Genomic DNA, 15315 nt, shown 5'->3' with positions numbered 1-15315 from the left:
AAAAAAAAAAACCTCCCAACCAAAAAAAAGTCCAGGACCAGATGGTATTAATGCAGAATTTTACCAGAACTTCCAAGAAGAGCTGATACCTATACTCCTTAATGTGTTTCACAGAATAGAAACAGAAGAATCATTGCCAAACTCTTTTTATGAAGCTACAGTTACCCTGATATCAAAACCACACAAAGACTCAACCAAGAAATAGTATTACAGACCAATCTCACTCATGAACATCGATGCAAAAATTCTCATTAAAATAATGGCAAACTGAATCCAAGAACACATCAAAAAAATCATTCATAATGATCAAGTTGGGTTCATCCCAGAGATGCAGGGCTGGTTCAACATATGAAAATCTATTAATGTAATCCATCATATAAATAAACTGAAAGAAAAAGCCCATATGATCATTTCATTAGATGCTGAAAAAGCATTTGACAAAATTCAACACCCCTTTATGATAAAGGTCTTGGAGAGATTAGGGATACAAGGTTCATACCTATATCATAAAAGCAATATACAGCAAGCCAATAGCTAACATAAAATTAAATGGAGAGAAACTCAAAGCCATTCCACTAAAATCAGGAACAAGACAAGGCTGTCCACTCTCACCATATCTCTTCAACATAGTGCTTGAAGTTCTAGCAATAGCAATAAGACAACATAAGGGGATGAAGGGGATTTGAATCGGAAAGGAAGAAGTCAAACTTTAGTTATTTACAAATGATATAATAGTGTACATAAGTGACACCCAAAACTCTACCAAAAAAAAAACTACTACAGCTGATAAATACTTTCAGTGATGTGGCAGGATACAAAATCAATTCAAAAAAATCAGTCGCCCTCCTATACACAGAGATAAAGAAGGAGAGATGGAAATCAGAGAAACTTCACCTTTCATGATAGCCACAAATAGCATAAAGTATCTCAGGGTAACTCTAAGCAAGGAAGTGTAAGATCTATTTGACAAGAACTTTAAGGCTTTGAAGAAAGAAATTGAGGAGGATACCAGAAAATGGAAGGATCTCCCATGCTCTTGGATTAGTAGGATCAACATAGTAAGAATGGCAATCCTACCAAAGGCAATCTACAAATTCGATGCAATCCCCATCAAAATCCCATCAAAATTCTTCACAGACCTTGAGAGAAAAATAATCAACTTTATATAGAAAAACAAAAACCCAAGATAGCCAAAACAGTCCTGTACAATAAAGTAACTTCCGGAGGCATCACCATCCCTGATTTCAAGTTCTATTACAGAGCTGTATACAGTAATGAAAACAGTTTGGTATTGGCATAAAAACAGAGACATTAGCCAATGGAATTGAATCAAAGACCATGATATTAACCTACCTATGAACACCTGATTTTCGACAAAAAGCTAAAATTATACAATGGAAGAAAGAAAACATCTTCAACAAATGGTGCTGGCATAACTGGATATCAACCTGTAGAAGAATGAAAATAGATCCATATCTATCATCATGAACAAAAATCAATTCCAAATGGATTAAAGACCTCAATATAAACCTGACAACACTGAACCTGATAGAAGAGAAAGTGGGAAGTAGAAAGTGCAACACATGGGTACAGGAGACCACTTCCTATGTAAAACCCCAGTAGCACAGACACTGAGAGCAACAATAAATAAATGGGACTGAAACTGAAAAGCTTCTGTAAATCAAAGGACATAGTCAATTAGACAAAAAGGCAGCCTACTGAATAGGAAAATATTTTCATCAACCCCACATCAGACAAAGGTCTGGTCTCCAAAATATATAAGGAGCTCAAGAAATTAGATATTAAAATTATAAATAATCCAATATTAAAAATGCAGTATGGAACTAAACAAAGAATTCTTAACAGAAGAAGTTCAAATGGCCAGAAGATACTTAAGAAAATGTTCAACATCCTTAGCTATCAAGGAAATTCAAATCAAAACAACTTTGAGATACCATCTTAAACTTGTCAGAATGGCTAAGATCAAAACTACTAATGATAGCTTATGCTGGAGAGGATGTGGACTAAGGGAAACACTCATCCATTTTGGTGAAAATGCAAACTTGTGCAACCACTTTGGAAATCAGTATGGCATTTTCTCAGAAAATTGGGAATCAATCCACCTCAGGATCCAGTAATACCATGCTTGGGAGTATACCCAAAAGATGCTCAATCATACTACAAAAGCATTTGTTCAGCTATGTTCATAGCAGCATTATTTGTAATAGCCAAAACATGAAAACAATATAGATTCCCCTCGTCTAAAGAAAGCATAAAGAAAGTGTGGCACATTTACACATTAGAGTAAAAAGCAGTATACTCAGCAGTAAAAAACAATGACATCTTGAATTTTGCATGCAAATGGAGAGAATTTAAAAACACTATCCTGAGTGAAGTAAACCAGACCAAAAAAGATGAATATGGTTTGTACTCACTCACAAATGCATACTAGCTATAAACAAAGGACATTGAGCCTATAGTTCATGATCCTAGAAAGGTTAAGTAATAAGGTGAACCCAAAGAAAAATATATAGAGACCCACCTGGAAATTGGAAACAGACAAGATTGCCTCACATAACTGGAAGCAGGGGATTGGGGGAGAAAGAGGTTGAAAGGGGGAGAGTTAAGGAGAACTTGAGGGAATGGGATAGTCAAGATGGAGGAAGGATAGAAATGAGAGAAAGGAAATAGATATCTTGATTGAGGGAGCCATTATAGGGTTATCAGAAACCTGGCTCTAGAAAAATTCCCAGGAATTCACAAAGAGAACCCCACCTAAGACCCTAAGCAATAGCGGAAAGGGGACCCGATCTTGACTAGCCCTGTTGTCAGACTGATGAATATCTTAAATATCACCATAGAACCTTCATCCAGCAACTGATGGAAACAGAGGCAGAGACCAATATTGGAGTACTACACTGAGCTCCCCAGAGTGGAAGGAATGAGAATATGAGCAAAAAGGTCAAGACCATGATAGATTGATCCACTGAAACCTAACTAAAGGCGTGAAGGATCACAAGGAAGGAATCACAGGCTAGAAAAGAAAAAAGAATCCTATGCTCATGGATTGGCATAGGTAATGTGAAGATAACCATAGTCCCAAAACTTATTTACAAATTCAATGCAGCAATCTCAATAAAAATTCTTAATTCATTCATCACCAAAATAAAAGAAATTGTCCTAAAATTCATATGGAACCACAAATAATCCCAAATAGCTAAAACAATCCTGAATAAAAACAACAATACTGGAGGGATTACCATTCTAGATCTGAAGATATATTGCAGAGCCATAGTAATAAAACAATATGGTACTGGGACAAAAACAGACATGAGGACCAGTGGGAAAACAACTGAAGACCCAAACATGAGTTCATATAACTTCAGATGTCTGCTATTTGACAAAGGTGCCAAAAATTTAAACTGAAGGAATAAAAGCATCTTCAAGAAATGTTGCTGGGAACTGCATGTTCACATGCAGAAGAACGAAATTAAACCCAATCTGTCACCTTTCACAAAAACGAAGGCCAAAACTGATCAAAGACCTAAATGAGAAAGATGAAACAGTGAAATTATTAAGGAAAACATAGCCAGTGCCCTATCAGATACAGGTGTAGAGAAGGACTTTCTGACGAGGACTCCATTTGCCCGAGAATTATGGCCAACGACTGCCAAGTGGGACCTCATACAACAAAAAGCTCCTGCAGAGCTGAAGAAGAAATCACCTGGCTGACGACAAAGCCTACAGAGTGGAAGAGAATCTTTGCCAGCTACACATCTGACAGTGTAAGAAATCCATAATATATAAAGAACTCGGAAGCAAGAATTAAACAAACAAATGATACATTCAAAACCAATGGCCTGGGTTCTCAGAAAAAAAAAGATTAGAAAATATCTCAAAAATGTTCATTGGTCCTTATTATTTAGGGAAATGCAAATCAAAATAACTGAGATTTTATTTTACACCAGTCAGAATGGCAACAACAAAGATCAAAGAAAAAAAAGAAAAGAAAAGAACGACAAATTTTGGAGGAGGTGTGGGGAAAAGTGAACACTCATTCTTTGTACTGCAGACTGATGCAGCTACTGGGGAAATCAGTGTGAAAAATGCTCGCAAAGCTAAAAGTAAATCTATTATACGACTCAGCTATAGCAGTCCTTGGATAGTGTACTCCATACACTCTTGCTCAACCATGTTCACTGCTGCTCTATTCATAATATAGGAAATAGAAACAACCTAAATGAAAATGTGGTACATATACAATATGGAAGATGATTCACCTGTAAATAAAAATGAAGGCATGAACTTTGTGGGTAAATGGTTGGAAATAGAAAATCATATTGAGTGAGGTAACCCAGATCTAGAAAGACAAATGTCGCATGTTCTGTCATAGGATGCTCCTACTTCTAAATCTTTAGGTATGGGTATGTTACTTAAAGTACATAAACTGTAAGTATAAAAAGGGATCATTGCCTGGTTGGGGTTGGGTGGGGGAGCCACTTGAATAGTATTGAATAAGTGACCAGATTGGGGAAGTGGAAAGGGGAGCATTAGTTAAGGAGGGAAGGGAAATAATATTGAAAAGGGAGGAAGGTAAAAATAGTAAGGATATCTAAAAAAGTCACAAGAAGTCATACGATTATTTACCTACTTAAGACACCTATAGGAAGTTGGCTTATAAATATACACATGTAGTTCAAATGAAATTTCCCATGTAGACAGACCATGTTCCCTCCAAAAGCCATAGACCACCTAAGGAAACCCAGACACCAGGCATGAGAAGCCCTCTTTTAAGTTGTTGGTCAGTGCTGTACAAGAGACTCCCAAAACATACAGGCTATTGCTATTGCCTTGGTGGTCCCCCAGATGGAGAAAGTAAGCCCCTATTGCTCAAGACACCATGCACTTCAGATGCATGCCCCAGGGACCATGAACTAGAACTAACCTGAATTTCTCCTCCCTGAGGACTAACTTTCATGGTACCAGGAGTTGCCAGGCAACCTTATAAAGGAGGGAAGCCACCAACAGTCCTCCAGCTATGAAGTCTATTAACTGCAGCAAGATTGACGGGACACAATAGCCCTAAGGGTCCACCAACTCTGGAACTGGACAGGGCCTGCACAGGCTTAAGTCAGGCAGAGTCCCAGGAGCTGAGAGTGGGGAATGGACACCAGCTCCCACCGTTAGCCAAGAAGCTAGCTCAAGCTCGCATCATTTGCAAAGGAAACATTAGTTTTTGCCAATTGAGTCTCACTGGGGATATTAACCACACTTAAGGGTAAGGCCCATGCCTAGAAGTAGATGGCCAACCCAAAACTCAGGGGTAGTTTTGTGTACTTTTTGTCTTATATCACTTTGTTTGACTTTTTTTTCATCTCACATTTTTTTGAATGTATATTATGATTTCCAATTTTGTATTTCTATAGGTTTTATTTTTGTCTCTTGTGCTTTTTATGATACTTTTATTCCACTTTCTCATGTTTTTTTGTTGATTGTTTGCTTTCCAAAGAGAGAGGTAAAGAAGATGTGGAGTTGGGCAGGTGGGAAGATCTAGGAGGTGGGGAAGGAAAACAATGGTCAGAATACACCGTATAAAAAATATTTTCAATAAAAAAGAATTCACAAATGAAGCTTACCAAAGTTTTTGTTGTTGTTGCTGTTTCTCAAATTTCTAGACTTCCGTTAAAAACCATACTTTGTAAGGCTAAATATTTTTTAAAAATCCACAGATTTCTGGCCATACGACCAAGTAAATCTTACTTTGGCAGTGAACTCCAAGGCCTGTGTTCTGCTGCCAGCCTCACTGTCCCTCCATGTGTTCTCCATGTCTACCCTCATGGCCCCAAGCGGAGCCCTGGTCCCAGCTGTCCTCTGCTGCCTGAGTTACAATTCCCACACTAAGGTGTCCTCTCTGACAACATGTAAGGGGATTCAGTAGGCTGGATTTTAAGAGAGGATCTCTTTATAGTGCGATCAAATCTTAAAAACATCTAAAGCTAACGAACCTAAAATAGAAAACCTCTTTTTTTTCACCTCTGTTCTTATATTTACCACTTTTATTTGACAATAGCCTGTTAGCATTGTTTGTTTCTAAAGATCCCTCACCTCTGGATAAAGATGAAAGCGTTTCACTGTATTGATTACCAGGGGATATTCAGTTAGCCTGTCATTCATGATCATCCACAGTCCTTCCAGAAATGAAGGCGCTTCGATGATGGTCTTGAAGTAGGAATAATAAAGTCCCTTTTAAGAAAGACACACACTGTCAATGTCAATAAAACCTTGAGTTGTTTATAGAACATTTTTAAAACAGTTTTTTAGATCATCTTTCTTTTGTTAAAAAAAGAAAGTCATGAAGAAGACTTCCTAATGACTTCTTAGTGTTAAGATTCTCAGACTAAAAAGTATGTATCTTCACGTGTCTTCTCTATGATTCTTTCCAGCTTTCTGAAGGCCTGAGATTATTCAGATTATGTGGATGGTTGCATGTAGCACGGATGGTGCTTTAAGACATGCATCTAGTCAGTGTACTTTTAACTTGACTAAATCTATTTTTCCCATATGCTTAGAAGTTGACATATAATAAATTCTATCAAAAACAGAGGTATCTTCATGTCGAAGTGCAACTCCGCATTTGGAAAGGAACGACAGTTTTATTAACTAATAACGCATGCTCGTCAGCATCGGGTGACTGGTCCAGCTTACTTTGGAGCTGCAGCTGGTGCCTGAGCTGCCTTCTGCTGTTCACAAATGCTGTGTCATAAAGTGATCACCCCTGTGTAGTTCCAGCACAAGGAACAATGTCCTCTTTAGACCAGGAGGGGATGTCAACTCAAAAGTCTATACTGTTTTATGTTATTTTCATCTTAAATTTGCTGTTTGCCAAAATAAGTAAATAAAGAAATAAAAAGTGCCACAGTGTTTTTCAAAGTAAAGCAAGTGCCCCCATTCTTCAAAATTTTGAAATAATTGAAACTCCATGCTCATTCCTGCTTCACCCAACCGCTTCAGTGTTGATATGTTAACCAATACCAGGGGCTTCTAAATTCAAGCTGGTTCCTAATTGGCTGTTTCTGCGCCGTTTAGATTTTCCTTTCAGTTTGTGAAGATAACACAGCAATAAAACTACCAAATCATACCTAATATGCCAATGTCTACCTTCAGGGAAATAAAATAAAAATGATTTCTGTTCATAATAAGCTATGGTTTTATGGGAGATGCTATAGTGTCTGCATTCATCCATTCACCCTTCACTTCACTACTGTCCCGTAAGTCTGACATGATTTCTACCTTACAGGTAGATGACTGAGACTCAGAGACAACCGATCAGCCCTCACAGAAATAAGCACAGGACTGCTGTCTGCACCCGGTGTCTGTCCCCAAAGGCCCACCCCAACTATGTTCTTATTTAATAGTAGTTCATATGGTGCCCTTGGACATAATGCCTTTGAGGCATTCAAGAGCCACACAGACACTAATGATATATTCAATCCCTGAACCTAAGCCCCGAACGAATCCTCCAGTGCTTCAAGAGGAATTGCAGGAAAACAAAAAGCAGTGCCATCATCTGTGTACTGACCAACTCACACAGGACGGGCATGAAGGCAATGGGAGTCGCCCAAAACCCATTTCAGTTCCTGCTAAATCTCTACCGTATTGTCCCACTATCCTTACAGCACAGATTAGTTAGAAGAAAGAACCAAACCATTTCCGTGCGGAAGGTCATCTCCCGTTCCAAAGATGAGAGGTGAGAAAAATGACGGTCATTTTCAAAAAGGGTTATTAAGTGTATCCTGGGGGGAAAGAAACATATGATAATAATGAGAATGGGCTTCAGAACCAGCCCTAAAACAGTTTCAGAGCTCAGAAAGCCATACAATGAAAACAAGTTTTATAACAAATGCTGAGATAATTTTACAGTTGACTAATGTAGTTGCTTGTATATTCTTGAGAATTTTATGATTCACCATCACACACATTTCAAGCTGCTTGACTCCATTCTTCCATGTGCATGTACATCTCCTGTTGTACATGCACAGTTCCTATTGTACATGCACAGTTCCTATGGTGCCCTCTACTCTTCTTCCACATCCAGCTCCTTAGGAACACAGGAAGAACTGGGCAGTGGTGGCACACTCCTTTAATCCCAGAACTCAGGAGGCAGAGGCAGGCAGATCTCTGTTGAGTTTGAGGCCAGCCTGGTCTACAGAGTTAGATCTAGGACAGCCAAAGCCATGCAGAGAAATCCTGTCTCAAAAAATTAAAAACCATAAAGGGCTATTGTTTTTTTATGTTGCAGGAGTGATTCAAATGGGCTGGAAAATACTTTTGTAACCACTGAAAAGCACTTCTAATATAATTTAAATAAAATCACTATGAAATAAGGTAATTTTAAAAGAAGTGTAAGTCCATACAAAGAATGGCCTTTTAAGTCCCCCAGAGGCCTATACTTGAAGGTCCACAGCAGTGAAACTCAGCAGCCATTGCTGGTGACCAAGGAGTGTACGTGGTGAAATTAGTCACAGTCAGGGAACACGCTTGCTGCCCTCAGTTTATAAAATCTTCCCAACAAAAATACAAAGTTCATGTATCAACATAGTTTCTGCCCTGGATTCACATGCAGGTCATATGCCAGAAATCCAACAGTGTAGAAGAATGGCTCCTTCCTGGTCCAGCCTCAGGGCTCACAACAAAATTATTAGGCAGATGGGAAGGCAGAGAAACACTCGCCAGGAACCTTCCTATGTCTATGAGATGTTAGCTCACGGAGAAATGAAGTATTCCAGATAAAATTTTCAGGTTTTTTAACACGTGATTTAAAAAATATTTTTTTTAATTTTTTTTAAAGATAGTGCCAGGGAACACAGAGTGCAGACTCAGAGCACTTCTGCCACACCACTGCGGGAAAGGCTTGTTTTCTCAAGGCAGGATCTCACTATGCCTCGCAGGCTGCCCTCAAACCCATAATTCTGCCACCTCAGTCTCTAAGTGCTTGAACTATAGATGTGCTCCACCATTTCCAGTTCAGAAAGAAAGTGAGCTTTATGTCCTTTTCTGAGTTTTAGATTGCAGGCTTTCCTAAGACTTTAGCTCTAAACTTAAGTCAACAATAACGTCCAGGTATTCCAGGAAAGCAAAGGCTTTAGGTGAGATAAACTGAAAAGCCTTATGGGGATGGGAGATACTTAAAGAAACAGAGGGGTGAGTCTTTGGTAAAGCGAAGAAATTAATTTGTGGGGCTGGCGAGAAGACTCAGCGGGTAAGATGATCAGCACTCACAGGCAGCTCACAACCACGTCTGACTCCAGCCCCAGGGAATCTGATGCCCTCATCTGGCCTCTATGAGAACACACGTGGTGTACAAGCATACATACAGATATAATACCTATGCATATAAAATTTTTACTAGCCCCCAGGGCATCTGCACTGTAAATGATGCTGTGCACATGAACCGTATACAGAAGTGATGCATAGGTGTCAGTTGACACGGGTATCGATGTCTTGCTTTGCTATTTACAAATGGCAGTGTCAAAATTTAACCCACATATTTCTATGTATTTTAAGCTGAGACAAAAATCTTACCAGTGCAAAATCCCCACAAAGGCAGCTGAAAAAGAAAAAAAGAGAAATAATTTAAAAACTTTTTATTGCTAAATGTCTTTAAAATAAGCACTTAGCACTTCAAATGCACAGCTAAAGCCAGAGCTCACTGAGCTAGACAGTCAGCTCTTTCTGTCTGCTTGAGCCAGGAAAGCAGCCCAGAAGAAAGTAAAGTAAACTGAGCCATGTTCCCTCTGCAGGTGGGGAGGACCTGGAAGCTTTACATATCCCTCCTTTTAAGAGTGATTAAGTGGGTGACTTGATCTTTTTGTGACTTTTCAGTATGACTGTCTATTGTTTCTTATTCTCTTCTTCCTTTATATAAAGTGTTTTTTAAAGCATGTATACTATGCCAAGGTAAGGTTCTTCTGGAAAACACTCTGCATAATCCAGCCTAGAACACCGTCCCTTGCACTCTTCAGTGATCATTAAATGCAGAAAACCCCTTGTTCAGGCATGCCTTTGAAAGCTAAGTTGTACTAGTCAGGTCCTGGACAGAACCTAGATCCAGGCACAATCAGGGGTCCAGATGAGCACAAGGCTAACAGGGGATGGGGAACAAGTCCAGTTCCATGCTACTCTAGGCTTGCAGCTTTCTGCAGAGCTCCAAACACAGTGACCAGGAGTGGGAGCCGAGAGGGAGGAGCAAAAGAACAAGTTAAATGCCACAACGCCCCTACTTCTTCCAACGGCTCTTCCTAGATGAATGCCCTTTTATCACAATAAGCTTACACTCATTTCCAAAGTTTTGAATGTTGGTTTTAGTAATTCCCCAGGTCCTTGATGACAGGGTGGAGGTAACTCACTCAGCCACTGCAGTAGTCGCACAGACTTTGTTTTGCATTTCCCAGGGTTGCCCCAAGTACACTTGGCAAGATACCTCTTAAGCCACCAGCATTAACTTCTAAAACTGTTTTTTTTTTTAAACCATGCATCTCGGGTAACAGAATAAAAGCGAAGCAATTCAATAAAGAAACATAAAGTCACCATGTTGAATTTCCCAGCCCTGCCCCTCTGCCTACATAGTGACCATGCTGGGCTCATCTTAAATTCTTCTCAGATTTGCTTGTATTGTATCAGGAAAGGCAAACTATGGCCCACTCTCTGTTTTCATGATATGCTCAAGCTAAAATGTCCTTTGTTTTCAAAAAGTTATTAAAACAATGATTCAATAGATGCCGTGCAGTCCCTCACACAAAACAAATGTTCTCTGCGTCACTCTGAAATAAAAACGCATAACCTGTATATTCAGCTGTGAAAAATGTCCTGAGATAAAGTTTAGTTACCAATGACAGAGGGTATCCTATTTGACCATATTTTTTTTTTTTTTTTTTCCAGTCTCTTGTTAGTGATATATAGTGAGAAATATTTAAAATTACATTTTCAAAATAAAAACATGGAAGAGCTGGCTTCAGGGAGTAAGAAATTGCTCTGCAAGTGTGAGGACCTAAGTCCAAATCGCCAGGACCCATGCGATAAAGCCAGGCATAACTGCATATTATATAACCCAAGACTAGGGGTGACGACAAGCAGAGCCTGAGAGCTGGCTGGCCAACCAGACTACACTAAAGGGTGAGCTGATATTTCAGTGGGAGAACCTGTCTCAAGCAAGTAAGGTAGAGAGTGGCAGAAAAGGACGGCCCAGGTCCTGCTCTGGCTTCTGTTAGTCTGTGTAGTACAGTGCACACCCCACCCCACGCACACATATTCTCACAAAAGGCCAAATATGATCCACCTATCTTTCCCAAGATCCTCAAAATCCAACCGTGTCTCCCAGCCCCTCCTGCCACGACTCCCCAAAAGATGCATCTCAGTTTTCCTGTCCTGCTTGTCTTTACTCTGCCCCTATTCTTTCTGTACATTGGTGTTTGGCTTGCAAATCTCCTTGCCACCTAATTGTCCACGTTCACTCAGATGTGGAGAACACCCAAAGTGATGGTCTTCATCCCCTCCTGTCTCCCCTGCTGCGCTTCAATTTCAGCCGCTACAATCTCATCTGTTACCTTCTCTGTCAGTCTCTCCTCCCCACCTCTCCTGCTGCAGCTATCATTAGACCATTGCAGCCTGGTTCTAGGAAGAGTTTCCCAACTGTTCTTTCTGCTTTCGTTCTCAGTACCCTCCAGCCCACAGCACACACTTCAGCCTGCAGGATCTCGAGAGCACGCACTGACCAAGTAGCCTTCCCGGAGGGAGAAATCACTCAGTGCCAACATCACATAGCTACCAAATGCCATGGAAATTTTTTTATAGAACAATTAGTGTTTTAAATATAAATATCCATATTTGTATATAAAGTGAACACTTAGTTATTCATAAAGACTGTTTGAACAGCCTTCCCAAGGAGCAACACACCAACTTGTTATCCATTACTAAATGGTCAGTTCTGAAAATATATACAGACAAGTAACATTATATGGACTGAGAAGGTTATATTTATGTACTTAGGAATGTGTGTGTAACAGTATTTAAAGAAAATGAGATTATGAATTTTTAGGAGAGCAAGGGGATGCATGAGAGGATTTGAGGAGAAAAAAAGGGAGGGGATAAGTTATGCAATTTTATTATCTTAAAAAAAATTAACAATTAAAAAAACAAAACAAAAAACTAAGAAAAGAATCCATGTCTTCACACAGAGAGTTCAAATGCCTCACACCCATCACTGAGCTGAAAGCTTATGTCAATAGCATCCTCCTTCTATTCTTCATGCCTTTCTTTTCATCCTAACCTTGTTTCCACACCATGCTGTCTTACTGCTAAGACAGGTAACTTGCCATTCTGTCAGCATCTCTCTCTCTCTCACACACACACACACACACTGTTCCCAGCTCCACACGGCCATATATCAGCTCTTTGCTACAACTGAAGTTCCACCATTTTCTAAAAGTTCTCCCTTTCTCTCTCTCTCTCTCTGAGCTACATTCGCCTTCCATTCTAAAGAATTAACTGTCTCTCCTGAGCACAGCTAGTAAAGTTATTATTCATTTAGTAAAGTCATCCATGATTTCCCTAGCCACTCACGGGTAACCATGTGCCACACCTCGGTACATTGGAGCTTGGATTTCAGAAAGCAGCCCTTAAGGATTGTGGCTGTGGCACGGGGTCTGCTGGCATAGACGGCAGATGGAAATCTAAGTACGAATTTCAATTATTCCTCAATTACTGTTAACAAGTCAATGTGACAACCCCTTTTTACTCCAGCAGCCACATAGCATATGGTGGGAAGAGGCGGGAATGACCTGTATTGAGGTATTTGTGTCTCTATTTATATCCGCAGTTAGGGTGGCAAAGCTCTCGTCCCAAATACCAGTCAGCAGCAATGCTTAAGTTACCTCAGAAACCACAGAAAATTAGAGGTATAAATGGAGGAAATGCTTGCATGAAAAAAACTCCTAGCAGCTACCGCTAAGCTCGTCAGAGTGGAAGTAAAAGGGTATCAGCGGGGGTAACGAATGCACCGTCTACTCTCCTTCCTCTGCCTTTTAGTGATCTCAGCTAAGAAACTTTGATTCAAAATACAAAGCAGCATAACCCTGTCCCGAAGGTAGTCAACCGCTTCTACAAACTTGTGTTGACTAGCTGCTCTGATAGGCTTAACTTTTTGTTGGCATACAGGCGACCACAAAGTCGGACAATCCCACAGGATAGTTTAAAACTGGAGCTCGAAGGCTGAGAATTCCTGGCATGAGATTCTCAGACATCACCATCAACTCTTCCAACATACCAAACACTGGGGAATGAAATTCCCCAAGACCTATGTCAACCCTTCAAGGCTTTAGGATGGGAGGTAATCCTGCCCGGCTGGGACTGGAGCAGGCTCTGCTCACCTACACCAAAGAGGGTCCTGTGGGAGAAGCGATGATTATGCAGGGCCTGCACCCTGTCGCGGAGCTGGTCCAAGAGGCTGTGGAGGAATTGGAAGCGGCCGTGAAGAAGGAGCTTGGTGACCTCTTCCAGGTGTAAGTAATTTTGCGCGTTCAGATCTCGGGTCCTCTGCTGCGCGTATTTGCGGGCGCCCCCAGGCAGGTTCCTGCTGCCCAGGAAGAAAGGCTGCAGCAGCCACCTCTTGGCGCGCTCCAGCGGGGGCTCCACCGCCCCTGCGCCCCGACTCCTGGTTTGCGATGCGTCGGGGTCCGATTCCCTGAGTTTACTCCTCGTCGGCCCCACCATTTTCTCATAGTCTATGGTCAGGTGGATGGAGCTGGGTCACCGCAGGGCGAGGTTCGGGGGCCCGGCCTCACCTGGCAGCCTCAACGACCAGCCCCCGCCGCCGTTGCGGGCAGCCTCGTCGTCATGGCGACCGTGAAACAAAGATGGCGAGCGTGGGGTCCAGGAAACCTTGCGCTCTCCACGTGCAGCCCGCGCGCACGACTTGCGAGTGGTGTGACCTGCCCCAGGGCCTGGGCCCTGAAGGACAGTACTCGTTAGCTCATTCTTTATGTAACATGGTCTGTTCCAACGAAGTTGCTCAGATCCTGGCTCGGAGAAGAAAGGGACGGGCTCAGGAGTTCATTACCTCCCTAAACCAGAAGCCACCCTGGTCCAGGAAACGGTCTTGGCCTCACAGTTTCTATACAGCACTATAGAGGCCACTGCCACGCCACATTCCAGCCGTCAGTCTATACGGCTGGAGTCCACAACACTTCACGCATCCATTTTAGGACTTTATTGAGCTTCTAACAGACAATTACCATAATGTTGACCAAGTTCATCTTCATGGAAGAAGACTGCTTGAAAACGCTCATAGTTCCTCCATATCCCTCAGAGCTTAAACTTGTTGGTTTTACTCCGCGATACCTTCAGTAATATTTCCCAATCTACCTTTCCGACTTTAATTTCCACTTTCCTGGACACAGATCTTCCGATGAGCATCAGTGAAATACACACACACACACACACACACACACACGCACGCACGCACGCACGCACATATACATGCCATCCCATGGCTTTCCCAGCCTTTTCTCCTGCCTGTTTGAATGCTGTCTTCTGACCCCAAGCCCTTTCTCTAGTTCACATTAATTATGTCTTCGCCTAAGAGCTAGAGTGCTCACTGGTAGTTATATTTATCTGCTGACTAAATCCAGTACATGTGAAACAAGTAAGTTGTTGCTAATTTATGTTTTATAAGATTTTTCTCAAGAGGCATTTCTGCATTCCTGGTACTGTTTGTTGCACTCAAGATGTTCATAGGAAATAGAGGACCAGAAATATAGTACTTTGCTCATATTTTAATAGGTTGTAACTTTGTCTATCCAATTTTGAGTTTAAAATACAAGATATTATTAATTATTGTTTGGCAAACACACAATTGTATATTTAACACATCTTGTCATGTAGTCCAGGTTGGCCTTGAACTCCTTTCTCAGTCTCCCTAATCCTAAGATTACAAGTTTTGTCTCCATATTAAGCTGGCAAAAACCTGTTCTTAAATGAATCCACAAAATCAAAATGGAGCTCCTTATTTTTAATGAGCACGTTTTAACTCTGCATTTTGTAGCAATACGGGGAGTGCAGGGATTACCTCTTCTTTTCTTGTTAATTTCCTGTAGTCTCTTTCCAGCTGCCTGAAGAGGCATGTTCTTACCTTTGGTTCATCCCTTACAAATAAAATCTAGTCCCTTTCACCCTTAAAATAATCTTTTTTTTTATTGAGAATAAGAAAAAAAAAGTTTCCGCCTCCTCCCAGCCTCCCATTTCCCTCCCCCTCCCCCCACT

General features: G+C 41.0%; 1 protein-coding gene across 1 annotated transcript in view; it reads right to left on the bottom strand.

Moving 5' to 3' along the window:
• Dpy19l2 (dpy-19 like 2) overlaps positions 1–13767 on the bottom strand; it is a 137898-nt gene extending 124131 nt beyond the window's left edge. The window contains exons 1-4 of the mRNA XM_050124888.1: positions 13425–13767; positions 9583–9607; positions 7706–7793; positions 6106–6243 (exon numbers count right to left, since the gene is read on the bottom strand). Coding sequence (XP_049980845.1) covers positions 6106–6243; positions 7706–7793; positions 9583–9607; positions 13425–13767 — 594 coding nt within the window. The remainder of the gene's footprint in view (positions 1–6105; positions 6244–7705; positions 7794–9582; positions 9608–13424) is intronic.
• Positions 13768–15315: the final 1548 nt, after the last annotated feature.

Source organism: Alexandromys fortis, unplaced genomic scaffold (genome assembly GCF_014885135.2).
Source record: "Alexandromys fortis isolate MF-2015 unplaced genomic scaffold, M_Fortis_MF-2015_v1.1 scaffold_204, whole genome shotgun sequence".
NCBI lineage: Eukaryota > Metazoa > Chordata > Mammalia > Rodentia > Cricetidae > Alexandromys > Alexandromys fortis.
This window is presented reverse-complemented; position numbering and strand designations above follow the sequence as displayed.